The sequence below is a fragment of the Lepisosteus oculatus genome, chromosome 5, assembly GCF_040954835.1.
Source record: "Lepisosteus oculatus isolate fLepOcu1 chromosome 5, fLepOcu1.hap2, whole genome shotgun sequence".
Classification (NCBI taxonomy): domain Eukaryota; kingdom Metazoa; phylum Chordata; class Actinopteri; order Semionotiformes; family Lepisosteidae; genus Lepisosteus; species Lepisosteus oculatus.
The window spans coordinates 48,049,317-48,076,117 of NC_090700.1; the positions used below are offsets into that span (position 1 = coordinate 48,049,317).

Here is a 26,801-nt window from a genome sequence, read left to right on the forward strand (position 1 = left end):
AGAAATAGAAACTGGGGTAGTGCAGTGGTTAACATTGTTGCCTTGCAGTGCTGGAATACCGGTTTCAGTTCCTGGGGTGCTATCTGTGTGGAGTTTGTATGTTTTCCCCATGTTCAGGTGGAGTTTCCTCAAGGTGCTCGTTTCCTACCGAAGACATGCTAGTAGTTAATTGTCTTGTGGGAGAATTGGCCCTGGCGTGAGTGTGTATGTGTCTTTGTGTGCCCTGAGATTGACTGGCGTTGCTTGCTGGGATAGGCTGACTCCCCTGTGACCCAGAATAGGATAAAGCTGTGAGGAAATGGATGGATGGACAATAGAAACTGGAAAATTCAGAACAAGTAAAAAGTCCCTCATGTATTCTTGTTTCTGTGCTAAGGCAGGATGTTAAATAACTGCAGCTCATATGTTTAAAGTCAAATAGTGCTCACTCACTGCCAAGCAGACTGTCAATAGTGAGCGAGGAAGCAGGCGCGCATTTACGGCTGATAAAATGGTTTTTAATTACCAGACAGTGAATATGGCCTTCCTTCAGAACCCCCCTGCACCTCCGCCCGCAGCCTGGCCCAGTGGCTTTGATTTCTGATAATGCGCCTTGCTGACTTGGCATACCTGTTACTCAGTCCAGACAGGCTCGCCAGCCTCTGACCACGGGGCCCACAGAGATGGCTTTTGACAAACTGCTCTATTGATCGCCACCCTCCTTCCCTTTAGTGCTGTGCTGCTGGAAGCATTAATCCTGGCTCTTGATTTCCTTGCCTAGCTCTCTTTCTCCCCCTCTGCAACAATTAGGAAAAAGTAATAATTTCTTGTGTTACATGGAAATCAATGGACCTCGTGATCCCCCAACATTGATTGTCCTGGAGGATGAGCCGGGAGTGGGACAGGTCAGAGGTGAGGCATGGAGGCCCTGTTCCTGGGCCCAGTACAGGGAGATGAGATGTGTTGGTTGCAGGTGAAGTGGTTCAGTAAGTGTGAGCTTTGAGGAGGGTGTTGCTGAAGGGGGCTGGCTTGGTATTCTGCTTTGCAAGCTCTCTGAAATTGTAGGTCCCTTGAAACTCTACTCATGTTTTTCCTTGAACGTGCATCAGGCCAATAGGCATCACAGAAAAAAAATGAATGAGTCCATGCATTTTTCCTTGACTTGCAGTGATGACAGGACTGCGTCACCAATCTGAATTTGATAACCACTCCATTGAGATCAGTAGCAGATTTTGAGGAGCTTCACAGATTGAGTGGAATCAGCTGACCCCATTGCACCAGGGCACCAATACTTAAGGCAGTATCTTCTTCCCTGAAGGCAGACACTCTACTGATATTTACAGTATAGGGGCTTGTGTACATCAACAGGTTTTCTTCAGGTTAAGCAGGGGTCTGGTTTGACAGTCCATTGTGAAGGATCCTCCTAATGGATGTCTGGGTTTCAGTAGGAAGCAGCAAAGGAGAAAACTGAGGGAAGGAGTAAATTCAGTCAGCAAGTAAGCCAAGAAAGCTCCCTTCAATCCATTTTATAACTGCTTCTTGCAATTCAATCACCCACTTATCAATAATACTTTGTTCAGACCGTCTTTCGGATGAGACTATAAACCGAGGTCCTGACTCTCAATGGTCATTAAAGATCCCCGGGATCTTTTCTCGATAAGAGTAGGGAGTTATCCCGGTGTCCAGGCCAAATTCCCCACCCTACCGCCCTTTACCGTGGCCTCCAAATTGTCCCCTTGTCTGATTGGCTTGCACTTGCCCTACGATGGGCTGGCGCCTGTCCAGGGTGTACTCTGCCTTGCGCTCATTGCTTGCCAGGTAGGCTCCGGCTTCCCGCGACACCGTATGGTATAAAGCGGTTCAGTGTTCAGAGCCTTTCATATTACAATCATGAACCCATAGCACTTCAGTGATGATAGAATAAATATCAAGTACTTTATAATCTGGGGTCTGGGCACATTGGTGGAATCTGTCCATTGCTTGATGGAAGCATTCACAGAAATGTTGAGATGCTGTGACGTTTTTCCGTGTGTGAGTGCAGAGGCACAGGCCCCGAGGAAGATGCCTACGTTGCGCGACTGTTACAGACAGGCTGCCCTCCAGTGTCCCTCTGGCCCAGCTGAGAACAGCATATTTGAGTGGCCTCCCGTCGCCGCCAGAGTGCAGGACACACACCCCTGTGGGCCAGGGGTCAGAGAAGCTGCCCTGTCATTCCACAGCACTGACAGCTCCTAACGAGATGTACATGCACCCATGGGAGCAGGGAAATCTGATCCACCCTGACAGAGCCTGCCTATTGATAACGGGTGTTCTTTTGCATTGAGTATTAACTCTGCTTTTCATATTTAAGCTTTTATCTTTGGTGCATTAAGGGAGCATAGATGCTCAGGTTGTCATTACTTAATTATCTGCTGACCTTTTGAGTACTGTCGTTCATTGACAGCGCAGTGCAGGGCAGATAATAGGTCTGCGTGGCTCTGGGACGCAGCTTTGTTTCACAGCTATTAAAGTCTGATGCGAACCCATGAAACCCAAGCCCAGATCATGCTGATCAGATTGCGCCTGTTTTTCAGCACACGGTGCTCTGGCCTCTTGGACTGCTTGAGCTGCTTTAGCCTAAACAGCTGCTTAACATTACACATAACCTGGGTCAACAGTCTAGGGTATCGGAGCTGAAAACGTGTTACTGTAAGTTAACGGAAAATGTAACTGCGCTTTGCTGAAAGATCAATGTCCTATAAGGCCTGTGCAATCAAACCTTGTCGCTGTGATTGAGCCTCTTAATTGCCTCTCAAAGATAAGGTGGTAATCAACATAGGTTTAAGTGCTCTCTCCTGCAAGTTCAATTACATGCTAATGACTTGTGCCAAGTTGAAATCTTTAAATACTAAAACTGTTTAAATCTTATGTAAGTAATGAAAAATGACTTCAGCTGTACATTGATTGAACCCAGACGTTAATCACTATATTTTTCTTTTATACCACTGATGAATTTCACAAGAGACTTCAGTTGCTTTAAAACAATGAATATTATAATTAACTTGTTGCCTCTTGCTATTGATTTATTTTTCTAATTCCCCATTTTGATGAATGATCAGACTAAGTTGGGATTTACTCCAGTTTTTACATTAGTGGTCTGTATGGATTCCTAATGACTTTCTGGCCCCTTTTATTATGGGCTCTTTTAATTAGTTGTTTTCATTTTGCAAAACTTCAGTTTTTAAACAACAGCTTGCAACTCCTAGAAAAAGGGAGATTCTGCAGTCGTCTGCTCCTGCTTCCTGACGGTGTCTCATGCCGCTTCATTGCAGGGCAAGAATGTTATTTCCACCTTAAAATCCTGGAAATAAAAGAACTGTTTTGACACTGAGTTGTACTACATTTTACGCTGTAGAAGCAGGATAAAACAATTAAATTAATTCCTTAATTGTTTTATTACATTATTATTTTCTTATGAACTGAATCAATATTCTTCACGAGTTCGCCCCATTCTCGGACAAGGACAGAACAGGGATGAGGGGAGGCCAAGTTTACCAAAAACTAAGAGAAGGTTAAACGTCTTTGCACAGACACAGGCGGTTGGACCGAGCGCACTGTGGCTTATACAGAGCGACTGAAGTTTCCCAGTATTCGAGCCTGCACCAGATGGGACTCTTGCTATTTTTGGTCTGCCTGCTCTGTGTTGTGCATTGGTATTGTGTCTGCACCCGTACCCCGTTGTCAATACAAACCTTTAACATGACAGGCTCTGTACTGTTGAGTGACTGTTGAGTGTAAGCAGTTCGATACCGCCCTGACCCTTGTGTTTGTGGTCAGAGTGGTCTGTGACCTTGTGCTATTATTCCACCTTAGCGGGAGTCTCCTACTTGCACTTTTGTGGCATGGGTGAAAATGAACGCTCTTATTATTGTCACATTCTCACAGTAAGGGTGCGAACTACATAAGCCTCCACTTAAAATGCGGTGATTCATGATCCCTGCTTCTGCCATGCTTTCTGATTATCTATTATTTAGTAGGAAAAAAATCACATTAATTTGTCCGTGCCTGAGATATGTATGTCTTGGCAGAAACAATTACTGTATGTATATAGCCCCTGCGGCTGTTCTGCAGAGGTTACCGTCTGAGTTTGTACAAGCACCGATCACCTGGAACCCTCGAAAAGCTCCAGGATTTCTCCGGCATCTCAAACTGGCTGCAGGTGTCACAGGCATGGCGGAGGATTCATCATCCGCTATAGAGAATGCCGACGGAGAAACTAGGTCCCAGTGATTTTTACCGCATTGGTCCGGTATTTGTTCAATATCTATCTGAGCTCGTGTGACACAGCACAAAGTTTAAGCACACATAACTTTGGATACAAGCTACATAAAACGTGGATTTTTTTCCCTTTAAAATTACATTTTGAAAAGGTATATATTTAATTTTCATTTTAATTGCGGTAACTAACGTGTCATATGATGAACTTCAAAGTAAGGACTGAATTTATAGTTCATGTGTTAGGCGTCTTGAAGATAATGATGACGATATTATTATTGTTGCTGTTGTTGTTATTTGATATCTTTACAATTTACCACCTGTTACCACAGTATCAGAGTGAGGCAGAACGCTCTGTCGATTCATCTCTTCTGCTAGCTCGTTATTATAACAACTACAGTAATACGAAGCTCTTGTGCGCCCCTGACAAAAATGGCTTCCGATGTTTTGCTCGTCATCATTCTTTGACGTAACGCTTTAAGCATTTGATGCCGGGGTCAAGGCACGAAAAACTTCCGGTGTACTTCCTGTATCTTGGACAGGTTGGGGTTTGAGACTGTTACTTCACGGCTGTAGTGAGAGCAAATCTAAGTATTTAGAGGCAAACGTATGATTCGAGTTTGAGTCCTTCAAGGCGTGAGGCGTCGGCGAGCGGGCGGCCTTTGTGTCTGATGTTGATGTATTCCGATTTGCCCCCGGATTTCTGTTCAAGACTGGGAGTGATTAGAGGATGTGATGTTGAGCCCCTGTCGGAGTGGAAATTAACTATGGTTATATTCTTTTGTTATGCTCTTACTTATTCTAAATAACTTCAGCGACATGGAAAACCAGACACTAGTAATTCGAATAAAGATACCGGATGGGGGAGATGTGGACTGGACAGTACCCAGCGTTTCCCAGCTCATCTTCAGAGACGTACTGGTAAGCAGCCAGGATCTTATTGGGTTAAATAAACTGTCAACACGCATCTGCAATGCTAGTGCTACTCGTAATGAAATCGACGTGTCTTTCTTCAAGACAATAGGACATTCGGCAACTTCCTATCATTAAGTAGTGGGATCACTCACGTTTTCGCACTCTTGTGATTTGCCTGTTATACATGAGTAATTGCCATCACCAGAGCTAACTCTCAGCTCCTCCACTGTCTTGTGTGTGTTTAAGATGGAGGTCTGGTATGAAACAAGGCCAAACATTTAAACTGGCTAGTGAATGTGAAGTGCAGTGTCTTGTGTGTTTGTGAGGGGAGTTTATCCCTGAGGTCTGTATCAGGTGTGAGAGATGCTGAGGATCTATTAGTAGTCTTATGAAAGCTTCTGTACTGACTGCCAGATCTTCTGTAGAATTCATACAAAATAAGATTTTTACCACATCTTCAGTGATTGTTCCTTTGTTTGTACAACAAATAACACTGTAAAGTTGCTTAGTTGTGCTTATAATTAAACTGACTTTCTGTCCACAGCTTTGTGACTGTCTCCTTCCTTTATTGTCTGATTTAATGACACCACACAAAGGCTTCAGAATTAAATTATACAAATTAGGCCCTACCTTTGAAAGACCAAAACCCCTTGTAGGACACAAGCTAATAACCTGGAGGGGTGAAAGGATTACTCTCCGAACAATAAAAACTCTGAACAGATCCAGGTTTCCTCACTACAGATAAGGTATTTCTGTATGATTCAGTATTACTGCTCATCTGGCCTCACCCTGCAGGTTTCAAGTGGAGAGAGATGAGGCACATATTCAGTCATTTCCCAGATTCTCTGACCTTGGTTACCTGACTAATGTTTTTATACCCATGAACACTTGTTCTGCTGTCTGGCTTCTTGCAGTTCTCTCCTGTTACTCACACAAATCATTCATTTGTATCACGTCGTCCCATTTAACCCTCTGACTGCTCCACCTTCCTGTTATGGGCTGCCTCTCTATCTCGAGACCCGTTAAAAATGTTATAAAAGTAATATCTGTTCCACTTTTGTAATTTGTTGTATGTGGTTAAACTGGGAATTTAGAGACCTGAACATTGTGTGAAATACGTTTTTCTGTAGCACTGGAAAAACCTGACCACTGATTACCTTCAGGTGTCAACCATAAATGGGTCTTTCCGACCTTGGCAGGATCTGATGTTAAAGATGGTAGGAAAGGAGAAATTAGGCCAACACTACCACTGTAACTTGATGATCAACCACTTTCATACAATGATTGTAGCTACACACATATGTGTGTTGTTCATATTTGCACATTTATTAAACTGTTATTTTAACATGTCTTCCTAATCCTTGTCTGTAAGCCCACTCTCAGTTTGTTAACCTTTCAGTCTTTCAGTCCTAGAGCATGGATGGCCAGCAGGACGTACAGGTCACGCTTAAATCATTAGTTTGTAAAGACTTGGAGCATGTTGGTTTTAGTAAGCTAATTGGTTCAGGTAAGTCAGGAATGCCCAAATGGCCTCCTTCAGAGCTACTAAGAGGAGTTAATAGTTTCATTTCAAACAATCTCTGGTGTTAAGTGGTTATTTACAAGCTCACAATTTGGTCTTCACAAATTGAAACTTTCAAGTTGCCCTGAAATTGGGCTGCTGAATTGTGACTCTCCAGAACCCAGAATGGCCACATCTGCCCTGGGCTTATTTTGTATTGTTGTAAGCAGTCATATTCACCCCATTACACTAACTAGGTATTTATTATCAGTAACTGACAAGTGTAAAACCACCTTGGAACCTTAGATATAATGTAATGCATTGCCTTGTTAATGCCTGTGTTCTTTTTTTCCAGGATGTAATCAGTCAAGTCTTGCCAGATGCCACTACTACAGCCTTTGAATGTGAGTTGGTACAGCCCACCTCTTTGACATGCCTTGCACACTGGATCTAGAGTCCACTAGCTCAAATGCACACATACTTCAGTATTGTATTGCTTGGGTCAAGTATGTATAACTGTGTCTGTGTTTATATGCCAGTACATTAGATACCTGAGTACAGTATGTCTTTAATCTCTATGAACAGTAATTAAAATGTGGAACAATTTTTACACTGCCAGGCTGGGAAAAGTTTTTCAATGTTATTTTACTGAAAACGTTTGGAGATCATGGTGAGGGTTGAGTTTCTGTTTACACTGATCAGTATGCTTTTTTTAACAGGTGTCAGTTTTTATTTTGCTTAGCAGATGCCTTTATCCAGGGCATGGGTATCCAGAGGTTTATTTTCACCTCTGTATGGCATGGTATTTTACTCGCTAGTAGTATTCAGTGCTAGTTTCACATGCTGAGAGCAATGCATTGTCTTTCTATCCATCACTGAGATGCACATGCCATGACATTTCTAACTACATCTACAGTGATATTCTGGGCTCAGTATGCATGTCGCAGAGCCAGATGCCTGCGACATTGCCATTGAAAATCATGATGCTGTCATGGGGAATGCATACCATTATTTCCCTTAAGTGCCCAGCATTATAGCCGCATACCATAAGGCTTACCCAGGAAATATCAGTGGTATTCTACTTTAAAGCAGGTAATGCTGACAGCAATGGCAAATGTGTGGGAGAAGTTTGGGATGAAAATGAGACTTGTCAGATTTTCAGACTCAGAATGGTAAAAATTGGCGAGGGTCCGTCACAGATCCTGCTAATCGGGGGGGGATTAAGCCACCGTTGTCTCAGAGCCTTTCGCCATTGAAGAGTGTCAGTGTCTGAGGAGCGCGGGCTGTGCCGTCTCTTACAGATGAGGATGAGGACGGGGACAGGATCACTGTGCGGAGCGATGAAGAAATGAAAGCCATGCTGTCGTATGTAAGTGAAGTGGGAGGTGCGGAGGGTGCTTGTGTGGTGTCACGGGGGAGCGATGGGTGCTGCCCAGTGACCTGCTGCCCGTGTGTCGAATCCTCCTGCTTCTGCAGCTGAGGGTCCAGATCCACAGTGCAGCCCGAGGGCTGGGGGAAAGTGTCTGCAATAACTGAAACGACAGCAGCTTTTAATTGAGGCTTCTGTCTTTGTGTTAGTGATGTTTTGTGAAATCGCTGGGAAAAAAAACCCGCATTGGAAGATAGATTTACTTTAATGGTAAAAGGCTTGAAGTTTTTTTTTTCCCTGTGATTTCAATGAATTATAATTGCTGACCCCATACCATTGAAGCTGGAATTACAAGCCTTTTTTCATGCAGCTATTGAGTGCTGGAAGTGTTTTTTTTGTTGGGAAAAAAGCTATTAAAAATCTATTATACCAGATCTTTTCACCCAGGGGGAAAATGTTCTCATTACTAAGCAGATTGGTGGGGATGACAAGTGGCAACATTTTTCTTTGCTTTTTTTTTTTTTCCCCGTCCCCTTTTTTTTTTTTTCGAGGGGCTGAACAGCAAAAGACCACCGTCTGCCGGCCTGCTGTGCCAATCAGCGTTGCCACGGAGACGGGCAGCGGGTGGCTTTGTGAAGGACGGGTCGGCCTGCTTGGCCCCGCCCACTGGCAGGCGCTGTCTCCTCCCCCTTGTGAACCAGGCTGGCTTGTGTGCGGAGCTCCATTTATAATGAGAGCCCTGGCTCTGCTACGCTTCTAGATTGACGCCCATAATGGCACGGGGCTCTAAGTGCACAGGACTTCAGACCTCTGCAGGCAGCCAAAACTGTCACTCCGTGTGTGAATTTCTCCTGTTATCTGATGTCGCATCAGTCTGTTTTCACGCTGGTTTTATCTGTTCATTGTTCCATTGGGTTTTTTTTTTAATAGAAGGTGTAGCATTTGGGCAGCTGGAGAAGGGGGAACCTCAGCTTTCTGCAGACGGTGTTTCCTGCATGTAATGTTACTGCCGCAGATCACAAGATAGGAAGAACAAGCGAGTCAACAATAATTAAGGCCAGGATAATTTAGAATAATTCCAAATTATATTATCGTTAGGAACACATGCATATCAGTGTCTGTTTATATAGCAAAACATGTCTTTTAGATAATGGATAACAAGCACTAAATTAATGTGCCCGAACAGCTATGGTTTGTGTGAACACTATTCATTTTTTATTTGTGGGTGTAGCTTATTTTTGTAATTTAGAGATCACCTACTGCATATATTTTAAACTGTTTTTGTAGCATGTTTATTAGCTGAATGTCTCTTTATGCATATATAGATGTAGTTTATTGTTTTTTTTTTTTAAGTCAGTGCTATGGGTGTACTTTCCTTCATACTTACTGCTCATATCATGGACATTAAGAAGAATAGATTTTAATGGTTTTTCCATTAGGTACAGTGAAAGCTAAATGAACTATCAATTTTTATTATTTATTACGCAGTACTTAAAGTTTCGGCTCATTAAAAATGGACCCCTGGGCTGGAAAATTTTTCAAAATCTACTTTCATCTGGTGATGTCTTTTACCCCCCATCAGCCTGCAATGATGTTGTAGCCATGGGCTCAATTTCATTTGATTTACACATGCAAAAGCTGCTCTCACATACTTATTTTCCTGATGCTTTTCTGATTTTTTTTCCCCAAAAAATCTTGCATTGCCCATTAAGTGCTGGCCTCAGTGGGCCAGGGTAGAACTGTATGGCATTACCCTGATAGGGCGGGGCTGTTCGCGCACAGTGAAAATCAGGGCTGGAGCTCAAGAGCAAATTGAGGATTTATCTCTGTGCTGGAACAGAATGTACTGTTTTACTGGGAGCGTTATAGAAATCGGCATGTGTAGTGGTTTAAGACTCCTATAATTCTGAACAGGAGATGGGAATAGCCATGTAGCCCAGGTCACCAGCTTATCTTGGGACTGTCAGGGCAAGCTTGTACCGGGATGATGCGCATTGTTGTAGCAGGGGAACTTGATATGGCTGGGCTCCTGGTTCGATCATTTTCACTGGGTGTCTCGGTGTAGGTCAACTTGATTGAGGCCTCTCATGGGGTGGAGGGTCACCTGGGGCCAGAGTGACACCCCCCACCTCACCTTGTCTTCATCCACTGAACCCAGGCTGAGATCTCCTAAGTTGGATTGTCCTTTGGGACAGCTGTCAGATGTCGGGGCACAGAGGTCCCTACCTTCTTGAGGACAAGAACGAAACCTGGATTTGTTTGTTTTTTTGTCATTTTAGGGGGTTGCAGTGTGTGACTGGTGGAAATGTGCTGAATGGCTGGTGGCATGCGCGCATGATACCGTCTATAGAGCTTTGCTTTTAAAAAAAGGTAAAATAATCAGTCCGCTCTGTTAGGGGAAGCGCTGAATATAAACTGGTAATAATCTTTAAAAAAAAAAAATTGTCCCTCGCATTGCTCTTGCTACGTCCACATTTTCGGATACCATAATCTCCAGTCTTTTGGCAAATGAGTTGCAATTCTCTTTTAATAGTTTTTTGCTCCTTGCGGGATAGCTGTGTCTGCAAAACCTGCTGATTGAAGGGAAAAATGTAATACAGGTGTAAAAGCAGACGTGATGGGGTCTTATGCAAGGGTTATGCATTTAGCAATTATTATATTCATATTCAAAGCATATGGATTTCGCTCGTGTTGGCTATTTACACTCCATCGAGACCCACGATTATGCTGCGGTGTCGTTAATTCCGGCTGAGTGGATACCTATTATGTTAAATTAATAGGAATTAAAAGGGGTGATGTGGAAAAGTTAAGCAAGCAATTCATTTGTCTGGCGATCTGAGCCTGTCCTTGGAAACGCAGTTTACAGGCAGCCTGTGTAAGGGGGTGGCAGGGGGCACTTCAGACCCTGACACCGGCACTTCTGACAGTGTACACGACCCCCCTCCGCCTGAATTAGGCTTGTGAATTTCTGATTCCTCCTTGCTTTCCCATCTTTGTGCTGTGGGCACTTTAGAACGTTTCAATAGCTTTAATCCTCCTGTACGGTGCAGTGTGTGTGACGCGGTCCTTAAGGTTCGCTTTCAGAACACTGAATGCTGTGAGGTAGTATTGGCTTCAGCAGGGCTGCAGTTGAAGACTCTCTCATCTACAAAACAAAAGGGAAGCAGTAATGTACTTCGTGTTGTTATTAGCAGTAGTCATGTTTGCTTGACTCCATTGTCCGGCAAGAATGTGTTAGCGTTCAGTGGTGTTCAGTAGAAGATGACTGTTTGAAATAATACGTTAATAAAGTGTCAATGTGTTACACAGAGTGCCGGGACAGCCTTTCAGTGCTACTGATCGACTCCCTGATTGCAGGAGTCTTACTGTGCCATCCTTACACTGTGCCGGGGGACCTGCAGTCCGGGGGCGCCGGCATCAGGCTTCCCATTGACAGCTCCGTCTGCAGGGTCCGTAAACACAGGGTCCGCACTTCCTGCGCCCGTAGTCCGAAGTGAAGAGACTGAAGTGAGTCAGCTGTGGTCGCGTGGTCTCCACCCCTCCAATCTCCTCACAGCCGACTAATTAAAGAGCGCTCCTCTCTGGCCTGCTAATGATGATGATAGCACTCGGGGAGTCGCACTCTCACTGTCCCCCCAGGCTGAGAGATTGTGTTCCTGATGTGGCCTTTAGTTTAGTTATTGTCCAACAAAGGGGGAATCCTTTTAATACACTATCGCAGATTAGACTGTAATTGCAGTGGTAATCAATAAAGTAGCAGAGTGTAAAATGAAGGGCTTTGTGTGTTGGGGTGGGGGGGATGCCCGGAGGTGGTCCGCGAGGAGCCTCATTGTTCCCGCACGGCCTGGTGCCGAGCCCTCGGGGCCACACGGATAAACCTGACAGGCAGTGACAGTGATAAATAGCCCTTTTAATAACAGCTGTCCCCGCTTGGGCAGACAGACAGAGCCAGCCACCTTCCTGTACTCATCTATTTATTTATATATTTATGGGCTCGTGCAGGACAGGCTATCGCCACCATATGGATGGCAATGTGTTTGTAGGTCGGCTTCATGCCCCATGCCTCCCACAAAGGCCCATCTTCGAGCTGGGCCCTGCGTTGCCAACGTGCAACTCCCTGTCATTTGAAACAAGCCACCTTGCCAAGTCTGGTAAAGCACCATGCACAAAATGGAGCCGACACAAGCACATGCACATCTGGTTGCTTGGCTTTGAATATGGAGCATGCCATGATACAGAACGTATCTTTATACCGTTCTCCTTAAAAAGGGGTAATTTCCACTAGTTTTAGGAGTATTTGGGTTGATCTATCAGGGCATGTAACGTATAAAGTTAATGCAACCTATGCACACAACCTGATCATTAGAAACTCTTCCTCCAGCTGGTAAATTCAGCCCTCTCTAGTTGAAATAGCATCCTTCTCTGCTACACGGCATGTTGTGTGGTAGTGCTGTAGTCAATTTGCTTTACAACCACCTGACTGTGGTTTTGCTTCCAGTCCAGGCAGAAAAGGGCTACGTGTTGTCCCTGTGGGTAGGCAGGTGCTGCTGTTGCTGCTCTTGGTGGATGGAAGGTGGGGAGAGAGCTGTGAAGAGTGACGTTCACTCCGGTAGTGCTGATTCTTTCCAGACATTCAGAAAAATTACATCTCCATCTTTTTGTTGAACAGTTGCAACAGGGTTCCTTTTTAAATAACCTATTAAGTTGACCTTGTTATTAATGTGTGAGCTCAGTCCTTGCAGTCTTGTAAGCTGTGATTGCACTGGCCCTGTGCGCTTGTAGACAATTGGAAGTGATTTGGCTGCATTGTTTAATGACAAGTAATCCTGTCTCCCATGTTATTCCTGGTGCCCTAAGTGGCCCAGCATAATTCCAGAGGCTGCAGAGAAAGAGAGTGAGTTTCAGGAGCAGCAGGAGCAGCTGCCCTCTTCTCAGCCCGTTGCTGTGCTGACTGAAACTGAACGTCCCATCGCTCCTCTTCCCTGAGCACCCTGATCCTAGCCTCACCCCCGCATGACCTCCAGCCCCCTTGCTCTTTCACAGGTCGGCCTATGCCATGCATCGCTAGGCTTCCAAGGCAATTAAGTTCCATTATCCAGCCTCCTTCAACATGACCATCAATCCCCAGCTCTGACACTAACCTCTCTTATGGAGAGCCCTGTTGTTTTAAAGTAACTCTCATGCTTGATCACAGTGTGGTGTGATTGCACATGTATATGTGAGGCTGCTCCTTCCTGTTGTTTTCAATGGAGGGTATTATAGATGGTACGTTTCAATAATAGGGTGTTCTCCGGTTGGACCAGTGTGGAAACACTTTCCGTTCCTGTGCTATTTTATCCATGTCGGACCCTTTTTAAGGCTCATTCTGTGCCTGAACACACAGCAGAACCAGTCTACCTTCTGCCCACGTGCAGTGCAGGCTGTGGAGTGACTGTAGAGCAGACCCTCACAGGAGATGCTGTTTGTCTGGGTCAGTCTCTGAGCACCCAAGACTTGTTCCTCAGTGGTTAGAAAAAAAAAGAAAGAAGCTAGAAGAAATTGAAGTAGGCCACACTCCGATCACAGAACAGCTAGGCTGATTCTAACATGGGTGCCCAGCAGACTGGCAGCTCTAATCCCTACACGGGCAGGGTGGAGTGAGGGCCTGTATCCTGCAGCCCAGTGAGACAGCTCTAGGACACAGTGAGAGAACTGGGCTAGGGATTGACAGCTGGGCACAGCTATGAATGTTAACAAAGGGTATCCCACACGTATACATTTTTACCGAAGGGAAACTGACTGTTTTGCTGTACTAAGCTTAAGTATCTACTTTGCCTGAACATGGTTTCCCCTAGTACTGTATCTGGGTTCGCTGTCCGGAGCCGGTGCCGGTGCTGGTGCTTGCAGCAGTAGAACTCAGCTGCTTTCGGAGACTCTTACGAAGTGCACCAGCGCAGTTCGGACAAGTCCCTCTCCCTGCCCCGGCAAGCCGTGTGCACTGGTGTAATGTGGAAGGTAATTAACGGCAGCAGGGTGATATTGCATTGCACCGCGCCTGGGACAGAAAGGCTTTTAATGTTTTTGACAGCCAGTGATTGGAGTGTAGCTGGCAGGCATTACAAGATGTGGATCAATAACTGGCAAATTTTCCATTAAAGAAAGATTACCTGGACAATGCTCCAAATAGCCAGTGGCACCTTAATTTTCTGTACTGTTCTGAAACATTGTGGACAAGTCAGAAGGAAAGTGTTTTTTAATAAATATATATGTCTCATGCAATTGTTTTAATAATAGAAATTGAATCGGAGGCACTCTGTTTTTCAATAATTAAAATTAGAACCTTTTACTTCTTACTGATTTTTTTGTGTTTGTGCTGAAGTGGCCTGGGAAGTTACACTGTCATAAAGCATGGTGCATGATCGTATTTCTTAGGGAGCCTGTAAACATGGAGTAGTTTGACTTTGCAAATGGGTTTTCTGGGATTTTTCAGTTTGCAGTCCTGGTGGGGTGTTTATCTCACTTTCCTCCTTACAGAAAACCATTGCCTTTTATGCAGTAACTTAGTGAACAACCTTCTAAAAGCTTTGTCATGGTGCAAGCAGAGTGTTGTATAGCACAGAACATCATGCAAAAGGGTAACAGTGTATGATAAGAATGTACATTGCAGGCTTTGAGAAAATGTGGTGAAGCAAGGTAAAAGTGTGGTATGCACTGTGAAAATGCCATGCACGCTTACAGTGGCCAGGTTTGCTAAGGGTCTATAGGTGTGCCTGCATACACTGTGGTGTTCCTTTGTTTACAGTATTGTATCCAAAGACAGAGTTGTGTTTTATGCCCATTGTGTGCCAGAGGTTCTCTGGAGAGGCCCTTGTTGATCAATGCTTATTTGTAACCATGCAGATTGTGAAAGGAATTGCCTAATATAGCCTCTCTTCAGATCACTTTATAAACAAAACAGACCAAGTGCTGACGATTTCTGGACTATTATAAATTGTGTGCCCACAATTCAGACTTCAGATGGGTTAAGATGAGATCCTACACGCAGCCTCTTTAGTTGTCATTTTAAGATCTGTGTAATCGGCTAAATTGGTCTTAATAATAATACCTTTGCACTTCTATAGCCCTTTTCTGGATACTCCACTCAAAGGGCTTTACAAGTAATGGGGGCTACCATGTGCAGCCCCGTCTGGATGATGCGACAGCAACCATAGTGCGCCAGAACGTTCACTGCACACCAGCTCTCGGTGGAGAGGAGAACAGAGTGATGAAGCCAGTTCATAGATGGCGATTATTAGGAGGCCATGATTGGTGGGGGCCAGTGGGAAATTTGGCCAGGACACCGGGTAGCACCCCTACTCTTTTCAAGAAACACCCTGGGATTTTTTATGACCACAGGGAGTCAGGAGCTCAGTTTTACATCTCATCCGAAGGATGGAGCCTGCTTACAGTATAGTGTCCCCATCACTATACTGGGGCATTAGGACCCACACAGGCTGCAGGGTGAGCGCCCCCTACTGGCCCCAATAGCACCTCTTCCAGCAGCAACCTAACTGACCTACTGAGTTTCAGTGGGCTGCCAGTTGTGAGTTGCAGGGTGATAAAGCTGCTGGCTGGGAGGAGTGAAGAGTGAGCTTACAAGTCTCCTTAGCGGTTCTTAAGTAAAGGAGTGAGCGAGTTCACTGTTTTTATTTCTTTTGCTCTTTTCCCAGTATTACAACACTGTGATGGAGCAACAGGTCAACGGACAGATGATCGAGCCCCTGCAGATCTTCCCACGAGGTGCGTGTCTCCGGCGCTGTCCTTCTCACCCCTGCACTGCACGCCACACACCTTCCAGCCGCCGCCTCCTGGAAAAGACGGGATTTGCTTTCCACTCAGAGTAGGCAAACGTCTCAGCAAGACGTCCACTGGCTCGTTGGCTCAGCGCTGCCCCGAGCTCCGCTGGCACCTCCGTGATCTTTTTGTTCAAACAGAAGCAAAAAAAAATCCCTCCGCGCGCGAGCACGGGGACGAGTCCCAGCCCACGCGGCATCCGTGAGCATTCCCGCGGATGGGAAGGGATTAGCAAAGAGCCGGAATTGGGTCTGAGCTGGAGTCTGACCTCATCCTTGAGGCTCCAGCGAGCTTGAGACAATGAACCCCGAAGAGAATGTGTTGGGAGTTGGGTTCCTGGACGTGTTTCACTGGGATTCATTTTTGCCCCCTGCCATGCCGCAATTCAGAAGGCAACTCCTTTCTGGGGGGGGGGGGAGAGGGACGGTGTCAGTGCTTCCTCTTGCATGGATGCCCGATCAGACCGTCTCCCTAAACAAACAGAGCGCGGCGGGATTGTGCCACGCTGTGCCCGTCACGACGGCGCGCCCAACACCACCCCCCCACCCAGCTCTTCCCCATGCGCTGCTGCAGGTCCAGCGAACCTGTGGCCGCGCTGACCCGGTTCTGGCCGGAGAACTGAAACGTCCTGGGTTTTGCCCCGCGCCTAAAGACCCGGCCGCCGCGCGACGCTTCTCGAGTCGCAGCGGTAGGAATAAATCATTAAACCGTTCATTAAATGTAAATTTGCAAACCACCGGAATTTAGCACAGTTGATGTATTTAATAATTACAGCTCATTGGTGGGGAGTGTTGGGTGGGAGTGACGGCCTGATGGGGGGTAAAGTACATGCGCATCTGGGAGAGAGGAAGCACTGCCGACTCTGCAGGACAATCAATCAAAATTGACAGGCCCTTTAACATAGAATTTGTTGAGAATTGTACTTAGGAAATGAGTACAATCTGTAACATGTAGCTAAGATCCCTTCTTTATTTCTTAAAACACCTTGCAGCCAGTTTTCCTCACCGTTAAAAGCCAGTTGAGGACCGTGTCTCTAGAACTGTGACATTTTTCTCGTCTTGTCGTTGCTGCTGTTTCTGTTTTTGTTGTTTTTTTTAGACCCAAAGACGAATTTCTCGGCGTGAAACAAATTACCTGAAGCAAATCACTCCCTCCTGAAGAATTTTTACTCCTTGCTTCTGACTTTAATATGTTCCGCGTTTAAAGATCTTGGGCCTATACCTTGTTTTTTTTTTTTGCAGCAGAAAATATCAAGTGCATTTTTTTTTTATAAACCGTGGCCTCACAATTCAGCACAGATGGATTGAGATGCGAGTCGTGGAATCTGGAAAACCAAAGCAGAGCAGGGGAATTTTCACGAAGCATACTTAGGAAAGCATGCTCGGCACTAATGAAATGCTTAAGATTTTATTGCAGCACACAGAGACTGCAAACATTGTTAGCTCTTAGATTTGAAAAGGTATCTGCCAATTACTTAATACGTAGCCTGGTGCTCAGGTCTTCCATATACAGCGCTGTGTGTGTGTGTGCAGCGTTTAATATAGTATATAAATACAAGTCAGGCTCGTGCAGTGGGTAAGGCAGCAGCCCATTTAGAAACGCTCACTTCTGCAAGTTTAAAAATCTCGTTTCCTAATTCCCAGCCCAGGTCTCCAGAGCCACATCTCAATCATTTTCTCTGCTAATTTCAGTGTCACCCTCATTTCTTTTTAAACGATTCATTTTGAGCAAATTTGTAAATGGCCCTGATGTGTTCTACAATTTAGTCAATTACTGTTTCAGCCTGCAAGCCTCCTGGGAAACGGAACATACATGGCCTGAAGGTACCCATTTCAATAATTGTTTCAGGAAAGTTGGGAATGGATTTGGTAAGGCTGTGTTCCACTTATTGAAATGTCAAGTGAAACCAGGGCTCCCTTTCAGTCTCGTTTTTTGCTCGTCCCTCGCTCTCCATTCCTGTGTTGGGTTAGGAGGTACGCTCAGTGGGATGTCTGCTCCTCTGAAGTGGGGTGTCAGGCTGCACACTGAATGGATTTCGGGGGGGAGCTGTTGGGTACAGATGCCTGACTGGGGCAATATCTCCAAGAGACTGGGGTTCTCCCAGAGTATTCCTTCCCATACAGAGGATTACAGAAGCCCATAGAGAGGTTGTGAGGTTGGGCTGATCCCTGGTGTAGCACTGGGTTTTAGCCCCTGAAACTCTGCCCCAGTCTTCCATGATTTTTTTGAAGGTCCTGGCATATTAAAATGAATGGGCCTGACAAGGAACCATCATGTCTGTAGAAAAGCATCTAGCCCACAATGAAGCAGATTTAAATCAAAGCTGTGTCTGGGTAACTTGGCATTGTTTTAAACAAGAGCCTGATGCACACTCATGGATATTTATTTCAGGTGCCCTAGAATATGTGTATCTTCAGCTGTTTTTTAGGGATGCTCTTTTTTAATATGGCCAGTGATATGTTGTATTTTCTCACGCATTTACCAGAAGGAAATGCTTTATCTTATTTTTCCAAAAGCTGGAAGATGAGCTCCATTGTTTCATTGAAGTATGAAATGTGTATGAGTGAAATTGGGCCATAAAAGAGCATTTTGAATTGAAATTTTAGTGAGAAAATGATAGTAAAGCTTGCACATTGTTCTTTGACATTTTAATTGCTGTTAATCCTTTTAGAGAAAGATTAACGCGGATATTAATTTCAGCATCCTATAGGTGATTAATATACCTCTGTGATTTTTTTTTCTTTCTCACTTTTGTTTTTGTAGCTTGTGTGAAACCCCCGGCATTCGCTTTTTTCTTAATTTAAAATTAATTGGCTTGGAAACAAAAAAAATATATATACATTTAAATTAGGTCTTTATCGGCACTAATTAATGAGAGAATCCCTGCTTTAGCCGGGCTGGAGAATATGACCTCCGGACCTCAATTACACAAGTTATTTTTAGGCAGATTCCCTGTGTTTTTAATTTAGGTTACATATGAGGGAGAGAACAACAGCAGCATTGCTGTGTAATGTCCAAGCCCTCTCTGGAACAAGGAGGCCCTTCCCCATTGGGGCGAGCATGCCTGCACATATTTCTTTTGTGGGTGCTCTGTTTTCTGTCTGCTTCTTGCCATTGCTGCCGTAAAGCAGACACCCCCACAGGTCCCTTCCCTTCTCCCCTCTCCCCCTTTCTTTCTAGCACACAAAAGCCAATTAACCTTGCCGATGAACTGAGGAGATTCATGGCAAATCACAGGTTAATTAGGCCTCGGATCGCAGTCGGCTGATCGAGACTGTCTCTGTGCCCGCAGGTGAACACGCGCGCCGGCTCCTCCAATCACTGCGCACACGTCGCCTCCGAGACACTGCCCAACGAGAGGTGAGGCCCAGGAGGCGGGGTTTGTCGGGGGACCCCACCCCCACCCCGACTCTCTCCAGCACACGCCGAATAATGACGGGCGACTTTGCAGGCCCGGCGATAATTTTAGCAAGCTCTCACCGCAGAGGTTTAGGCCTGGGCCGTCAGTGCATCGCAGAACCACCGCAAAACAAATACCGTTGCTGGAAGGATGAGCAAAACGTGAGGAATTTGAAAGCGCATACAGCTTTCAGGGTGCCAGCTGAAGAGTTGGCATAGATCATTTTTGGATATCTTTTGATTGCCTGGCATTAGTCTTTTGTGCTCTGCTTTGCTTCCCGCGAAAGTGTCTAGTTTGTCACAGCAGAAGAGTTGGTAGGAACACTGCATGTGCTTTGCCAGTTCTCTTAGCGGCAGCGGCAGTGCTGGTCATGTGGCCATGAGCTCCCACATTCTGGACATTGCTGAGATGGGCAGGACTTTGATAGAGCCACTGGCACTTTGTGTGCAGCCAGCACTGATACACAACCTCTGCAGTGATGCAGTATGGTAGGACGTCCACTAAAAACCCTTCCTCTTTTCTTATTTGAGCTGATCTTGATTGATCGTGGAGGTCCTTAACTCCGGAGACGCTTTTTGCCACTTCTCCCTCTGCTGAAGCTTTCCTTTCTGGATATTCCGAGCAATCCCTTTGCTGCGTGCATTGAGCTCCAAAATTATTAAAAAGTCCTGCGGAATAATATGGAAGACAAACAGGTTTGCTTTGAGAATAATATGTTGTGCAGGGTCATCTGCTTGTGGAGATTTGTGCAGGGCAGGTAGGAAAGATTTTAAAAGAAACTCAATTCGATAAGAAGCGCCTCACCTTCCCCTTCACCTTAGGGTATGGGTATGGTTATTGTTATAGTGCAGTGCCGACACACATTCATTTGGCATGGTAGGTTCTGAAAAAGTATAAGAGTGGCCACTTATTAAACCATGATGAGCAATAGTTCTCTGTGAAAGAGACCATAATATAATCAAATCACTGTAATAATAATGCTTAATATTAAAATAGTAATACAAATGACTAGTGTTACTATAATTATTATTGGGAAGTATTGATGAATGAGCACTCTGTGGACTGGACTTGGCACTGAAGCTTCACAAGTGTACTCAGTGATAAGTATTGATTGGGTGATTGATGATTGATTGGTTGACTCATTCTCGGGAGCAGGGAAGGGAGTCCATGCCTGCTCAGAGATCACCACCGTGTCGCAAGACGGCTACATACAGTGGACAAAAATAAAGCCCTACAGAAAGAAACAAAAAGTTTAAAATATTGAAAAGGTTCATATTTGTAGTGAGGAAAGCCACTGGAGAGTCATTTGTTATTTGTAATTAATTAGCGTCCCCTGAAAAGCACAGCTTGGAGTATTGGAAGATACAGCTGAAGAAATTTGTGCTCATTCTCAGCAAATTGTACGTTAATTACAAAGAACAGTTAGAAGGCCGTTTTTGGAATAGCCGAATTAATTGTACAATTAATTAGTGTAATGACAGTGCAGTTGAATGGTTCTTTCTTACATTTCTTCCCCCCCCCCCCTTCTCTCTGTCGCTCTCCTCCCTTTGTTCCGTGGGGGTTTATAATGTCTGCTGTCAGATCTGTATGCCAGCTCAAGGCACGGCAAACTCGCGCTGGCTCGCGAAGTCCCGGGGCGCCGCCCACGGGGAGCAGTGTGGGGCGCCACAGGGGCGGAAACGCAGGTCACGCCCCCAGAGCACAGACCAACACCCTGGCGGTGCAGATCAGCAGCAGTCCAGCTGGACACGGACAGCCCCCTTGTGTCCAGCAGCTTCTGCTGCTGCTCAGCTCCTCGGGTCCCTGCGGGAGCAGGCGCCAGGATTTTCCCAACTTTTTTTTTCTCCCTAGAGCACGTAGAGCATAACCACTTAGATCAGGGGTTGCAGTTCCATTTATAAATTTATAAATTCATTACAGCTTCTGGAATCTTAACAGAGCATTAGTTAGTTAATACGTTGGCGTGTGTCAGTAAGGACCTGGAAACTGACCTCAGCTGATGAATAATTGCGTTTATGCGTGGGGTCCGATTTTGTTTTCATTCAAATCCAAATGCTTTTTTAATGCATGATCGAGCAGCTGTTTTCTGTTTATTGAGAAAGTGCTCTTTGCAACCCCCAACCTCAAGAGCTTCTGAAAATATTAGTGTTCTTCCCTTCACATACTTTTGGAAAGCAGTCGTTAGTCTTTTTACAGTACATGCCGATCTCACAAGAGCCAGCAGAGGGTAAGATTTACATTAGCTGAATAAAATAGAATCAGGGGGATGGGGAGGAAAATCTACCTTAGACAAATATGCTTTTAAAGTCACGCCGATAAATGTTTTTTTTTGCCCAACAGCTTAAAGAAATCCTCTGCTGAGCTGAAGAAGATCCTGGCGAATGGGCAGGTAAGGTCTCTTGTCACATTGCAGGGACTCGATCACTAGTTCACAAGATTGTACTCGATTCTGTGGCTTTAAATCTTGCCAGTCCTCTATCTGGACTTCATAAATGTAAGAATATTATGCTGAGAATGTCATGCAGTTCAGGGGGAGATTTTTACTAAGCATTTTCCTCTGCTCCTTGGAGCAAAAAGTGTTCCTGATTTGTTTTGGTTTTTTCCCCCCGAGTACTTCTTAAAATTTAAAGACACCGTTTAGCTATGCAGAATGGACAAAATTAATATTTTTTTACTTCGGACAAATTGTAAAAAATAGAAAAACTGAACAAAACTTTCTCATATCTTTTGTGGCTTCCTTATACTTTCCTTTTTCCATTATTTTACTAAACCTCAGTTTTCCAGTGTTTTCTTGAGTATGTAATCAATAATACTGTTTTTTTTTAGTAATATATAGCCACCCATTACACGTCAGCTCCCCATAAACTCTGACACATTCTGTCCTGGTCTGTCTTCCTGAGTCCTTTGGATTCGGTTTTGTTAGGAGGAGTTTAAAGCATGCCTCAGAAGACACGACGCTTGGTTCTGAAACCTTTGATGGTTCTCTTTGATGAAACAGGACAGAGCAAGATGAATATAGCTGAGTTCAGTAGGAGTACCTGTTCTTTTTTTTGTGCCTCAATGGGTGGGGTTAGAACTCAATAAGGTCATTAACCATTTCTTCCATTTCCGTTTCGGCTTCCTTGCTCCCGGGTAGGGCTTTCCCAACCTGTGTAAGGGACATAGGAGTCCCCCATTATTGTGATCTCGCTTTTTTAATTGAATTATGTAATGAAATGTCCTTATTGTATCTTAGAGGTGGTTTAGAAGAAGCAGCTCCTTAGTCTCAGCCCTCTAGGTGTTGCTTTTGAAAGCACTTCGATGTTTGTTAGTGCATGGGATTGTGCGTTAGTGTGTAGGAGTGTGCTGCGGCTGGCAGCTCCTGTCTTCAGCGATCAGGCTGGCCTATTAGCTCCTATTGACTGAGACATGTGTGTCCTCTCGAATGAAAGATCCTTATTGATTTTCTTAACTGCTGCTCACTTCCCCTTTCACGCTTCTGAGGGTTGAAATCTTTATCATCCGCGATGTATATTCATTGTCCCTTTTGTCGCGACCTCTTCGAGCTCCATTCAGCCTCCATGTATCAAGTGGCTGAAGCAGAGTGTGTCAGCGAGACAATTAAGAAGCGGCTCTTTGCGCCGGTCCCCTGGTGTCACCTGTAACACTCTGGACTAATGGAGCTGCATCCCCCTGACAGCTGACAGCAGCTCTCCCTCGTTCTCCTCTGTTCTCCTCTCCCCTCCTCCCTCTCTCTCTCTCTCACTCCTTCACTGTCGCTTTGTAACTGAATCAATTGTCCTGAATTGCAGGGGCATGCTACAGCTGCACGTTAACAACGAGACTCTGCTCTCTCTCAAAATTAGCCCTGACAGTAACGTATCGACTTCATATTAGCCTCCATGAGAAAAGTAAAGAAAAATGATGATCCTTCAGTAAAATCAGATATCGACAGCTCTGGAATAGCTTTCTCTGCTCGAGCCCTATTGATATAGGTTATGTGATATAAATATTTATCTAATATCTGTCACTCAGCTTAAATGCCACCCTGTTTGGTTGGGAATTGATAAAGTGTCAGCTGCTCGCAGGGAACATGCAACCAGGCTGTGTTTCTAGATTAGTCTCGGCTCTGTAGAGTGGAATTTGTTAAATCTCCCTGTGAAGTGTGACTGCCTGCTGCAGGAGAGTTTTTTTTTTAATTTCTGTTCCCTTTTTTTCTTCCTTTTATTTTGCTCGCTCATACTAAATTAAATCTGTGTGTTGTTGATAGTGCAAAGGAGTCTGATTATCTTATCAAAGGTGCTTAGCATTTCTTTTGAGTCCTGTATTCCAGTAATTGTTCTGGTGTAGGGTATGTTGTTAGACTGGCCCTGGCAGAAAGAATACATCCTAAGAAAAGTTATATTTATTAAACTATTTTTAAAGGAGGCTATCATTCTGTAAGACAATCTGTGTACCCTGTTTTATACAACCTGACTTAACAAGCTTAGGGTCAAGGTTAACTTTGATATAAATAGGTTAAGCATAAAAACATCAGTTGCATGCCTTTATAAACAGTTTCATGTTAAGTACCTGGTTTAATTAAGCCTTCCTTAATAAAAACATTCAGCCCTCCTCTCCAGTCCTGACAGTGATAACCTGTGGTCTGAGACTCCTGTCACACAGCTGTGTGTTTGCTCTGCTAAGTTGAATGAGCTCATTCCCATATGAATGAAGCAAACTGCAATCTGAAAAGCCCACAGTCTTACAAATTGGAGCAGTTGATCCACTCATTGGGTCTTATAAAGTGGAATCAGTTGATTTTTGGTTATCCAGTTACTTACTGAGCCACGAAAATCACTGGGTGATTTTTTTTTAAAGATCTCCCTGAACAAGCTTCCGTGCACAGAGTTAGGTAGTTTGTCGGGAATCTATACCAAGAACAGACTGAGAAAGGGGGTATCAAAAAATATTAGACTTTTTGTCTATTTCATGTCCATCTTAGAGGTAATTGAGGTTGAAAAAGGCAAACTTTTATTTAAGAAGGAAAGGCAAAAAACTGCATTCTTTTACTTTGTGTGACCCCCCCCACACACACACAAATAAAATTCATTGCATGGGACATTCTCGCTAGCAGGTAGCTGCAGCCCGCGCTGTGTTAATTTCACTGGCAGGGCTGAGCAGTGAGACGCAGCACCGGGGAGCTAGCTGTGCAGGCATCGGGGAATAGGGTCAGCTCGCCTTTTAAAAGTTTCCCCAGCCTCACAGCAGCCGGGCCACATTATATCATTCCATTTTGACACCTTTTATCAAACTTTAATGAAACGACCCAGGCAAACAAATTGTCATTAAACTTTCCATCACTTTGTCCCCTGGTATTGTCTTTTATAAATTGGACAGCAAATGTTGTATTGATCTCTCTTTTCTTGCTGCTGAACTTGAGATGACCTGGCCTGCTTGTTGTTTATGGCCTTGAGTCGCTTTTCCTTGACATTTCTATCTTCCTCATGGCATCTCTCTCTCTCTCTTTTTTTTTATTCCTTTTATTCCGTCAGATGAATGAACAAGACATACGATACCGGGACATGCTTGGCCATGGGAACGGAGGCACCGTGTACAAGTAAGTCAGGGGCTGCTCCGCGGCAGCTCGTTGGGTCTTGGGGTGCGTGCACGTACCCCTTGGAGAGGAAGCCCTGCAAACAGGGGGCAGGTTCCTTGTTCTCCTAACTCACACCTTCCCGCAGAGCCCTGTTCTGGTATAGGACATCTTAGATTGGCCCTGGCAGAAAACACAGGCCTAAAGAAAAGTGATATTTATCATATTACATATTACATTTTTTAAAAAAAGGAGAGTGTTATTCTTAAAGTCAGTCTATGTACTCTGTTTTATATAACCTGGCTGAACAGGGTTAGGGTCAAGGTTAACATTGGCTTAACCTTAGTAGGTTAACATTGGCTTAACCTACTAACCTTAGTAGGTTAAGCATAAGGAGAAAATCAGAACTGAGAACAAAACGGGATCCGAATACAGAAGGGTTTCCCAGGCTCCACAGCCTCAAAACATGAGGATCGCATTGCCAGAAAGTCCGATTTTCACTGTGGCATAGAGCTTTCTCCCTGCGCCTCAAAGAAAGCGGAGCAGTTTAAAGGCCACGTTGCTCAGCCAAAATGTGAATTTCAAAAGTGAAGGAGAAATGGTGAACTCTACACCCTATATAGCGTGCACTGGGCTGCAGAGAAGTGAATAACGTCGGATGCAGAAAGGAAGATTTGATCCGCTTTAGAAATCTGCGGCGAGCTGTTGTTCTGATCGCACCAGATGCAGACGTTGCCGGTTACTGCCTACGAGAGAACGAGTGTAACATTTCTGCCTGCTAATTTAACACTCAACGGGACAAAGAGGCCCCGTAAATCTGTAATGTCCCTTTGACATCCATCAGGCAGGTTAGTGTGTGTCTTGTGTGTGTTACTTTTTTTATTTTTATGATCTGAAGGCCTGGCAGCCTGCATGCTATTGATTCTGAAGTTGAAGAATGGGAGTGATTCCCTGCGCGTGGCTGTGTGTGAGTGCGCACCTACTCATTTCTGTTACAGGAATGATGTATTATCACTGTTCAGCAAACATGACAGCGTGTCACAGGTCGCTGAGCTGAAATTCTCAAACCCCGTTTCCACCTGAATCCACTATTATTGAAATAGTTTATTGAGATTGAAGTATTGATCACTTCTCAGTCTAACCTTGGCTTAACAGAAGGCTTGTCGTCTTTGGGCGACACTAAATTTCATTAAAAAATGAATCCTATTTATTTTCTGGGGGGGGGGTTTTACTGCCTCTTGCCACTTCCTCCCTGCTTTACTGCAGGGACCCGGTTTCATTAATGGCCTTTCTCTTTTGTGACAAAATAATTATACTTCAGGAAAAGCACCTGACCAGTCTTCAGGCAGGGAAATTGTTCCACTATACTGGGAAAGCCAATATTGCTACACAAACAACTTTTCAGTCAATTGAGCCCAGTAAAAAAAAAAATCAATATGCTCCCGCTATATATTCTTTTATGGTAGTGAGTAAAAACCTGCTGAATTTAAAACTTGTCGTTTTATTATTATTATTTTCTTGATTTTTTTTTTTATTTCCTGTGTTGCCGGTGCGGGTGTGTTGTGTTGGGCGTGTGTGTGTGTGTGTGTAATTGTGCGCGCCTGCTGGTGTGTAGATCCCAGTGCTCCGGCTCTGAGTTTAGTTAACCTGTTTTTAAATGGCCCGGCTCCAGGCTGTGTCCGGTGGGAATGGTGGGGAACTGTTTACTTTAATAAACTGCTTTTCATTAGCCCGGCCGGCAGGGCTGCGGGAGGCTGGCCGCGCCTCACCTCTGAGATGAGATGTCAAATGATGTTTTAATAGCCGATCACATTTTGATTTTTGTATATATATAAAATATTTAATAATGGTTTTTTTCTCTCGAAAATAGCTGGTTTAGCAATATTTAAACGTTTAAGAGTAACCTTTTTTTAGATCGCGTTGCTCAAGGAACTCGTGCTGATCTTTTCAAACACCACTATGCTTTGCCTCGATAGTTTTTCCTCTCCTACATGGTCAGTTGTCCCTGGCGTTAGGT

General features: G+C 44.6%; 1 protein-coding gene across 2 annotated transcripts in view; it reads left to right on the forward strand.

Moving 5' to 3' along the window:
- Positions 1-4,691: 4,691 nt before the first annotated feature.
- map2k5 (mitogen-activated protein kinase kinase 5) overlaps positions 4,692-26,801 on the forward strand; it is an 80,992-nt gene continuing 58,882 nt past the window's right edge. The window contains exons 1-8 of one of the 2 annotated variants that reach the window (XM_069190575.1): positions 4,692-5,154; positions 7,005-7,053; positions 7,951-8,018; positions 15,707-15,776; positions 17,613-17,653; positions 19,123-19,190; positions 21,571-21,619; positions 24,744-24,808. In XM_069190575.1, coding sequence (XP_069046676.1) covers positions 5,020-5,154; positions 7,005-7,053; positions 7,951-8,018; positions 15,707-15,776; positions 17,613-17,653; positions 19,123-19,190; positions 21,571-21,619; positions 24,744-24,808 — 545 coding nt within the window. In that variant the 5' untranslated portion in view covers positions 4,692-5,019. Of the gene's footprint in view, positions 5,155-7,004; positions 7,054-7,950; positions 8,019-12,637; positions 14,013-15,706; positions 15,777-17,612; positions 17,654-19,122; positions 19,191-21,570; positions 21,620-24,743; positions 24,809-26,801 lie in introns of those variants that run through there. The other variant, XM_069190576.1, reaches the window with a different exon arrangement.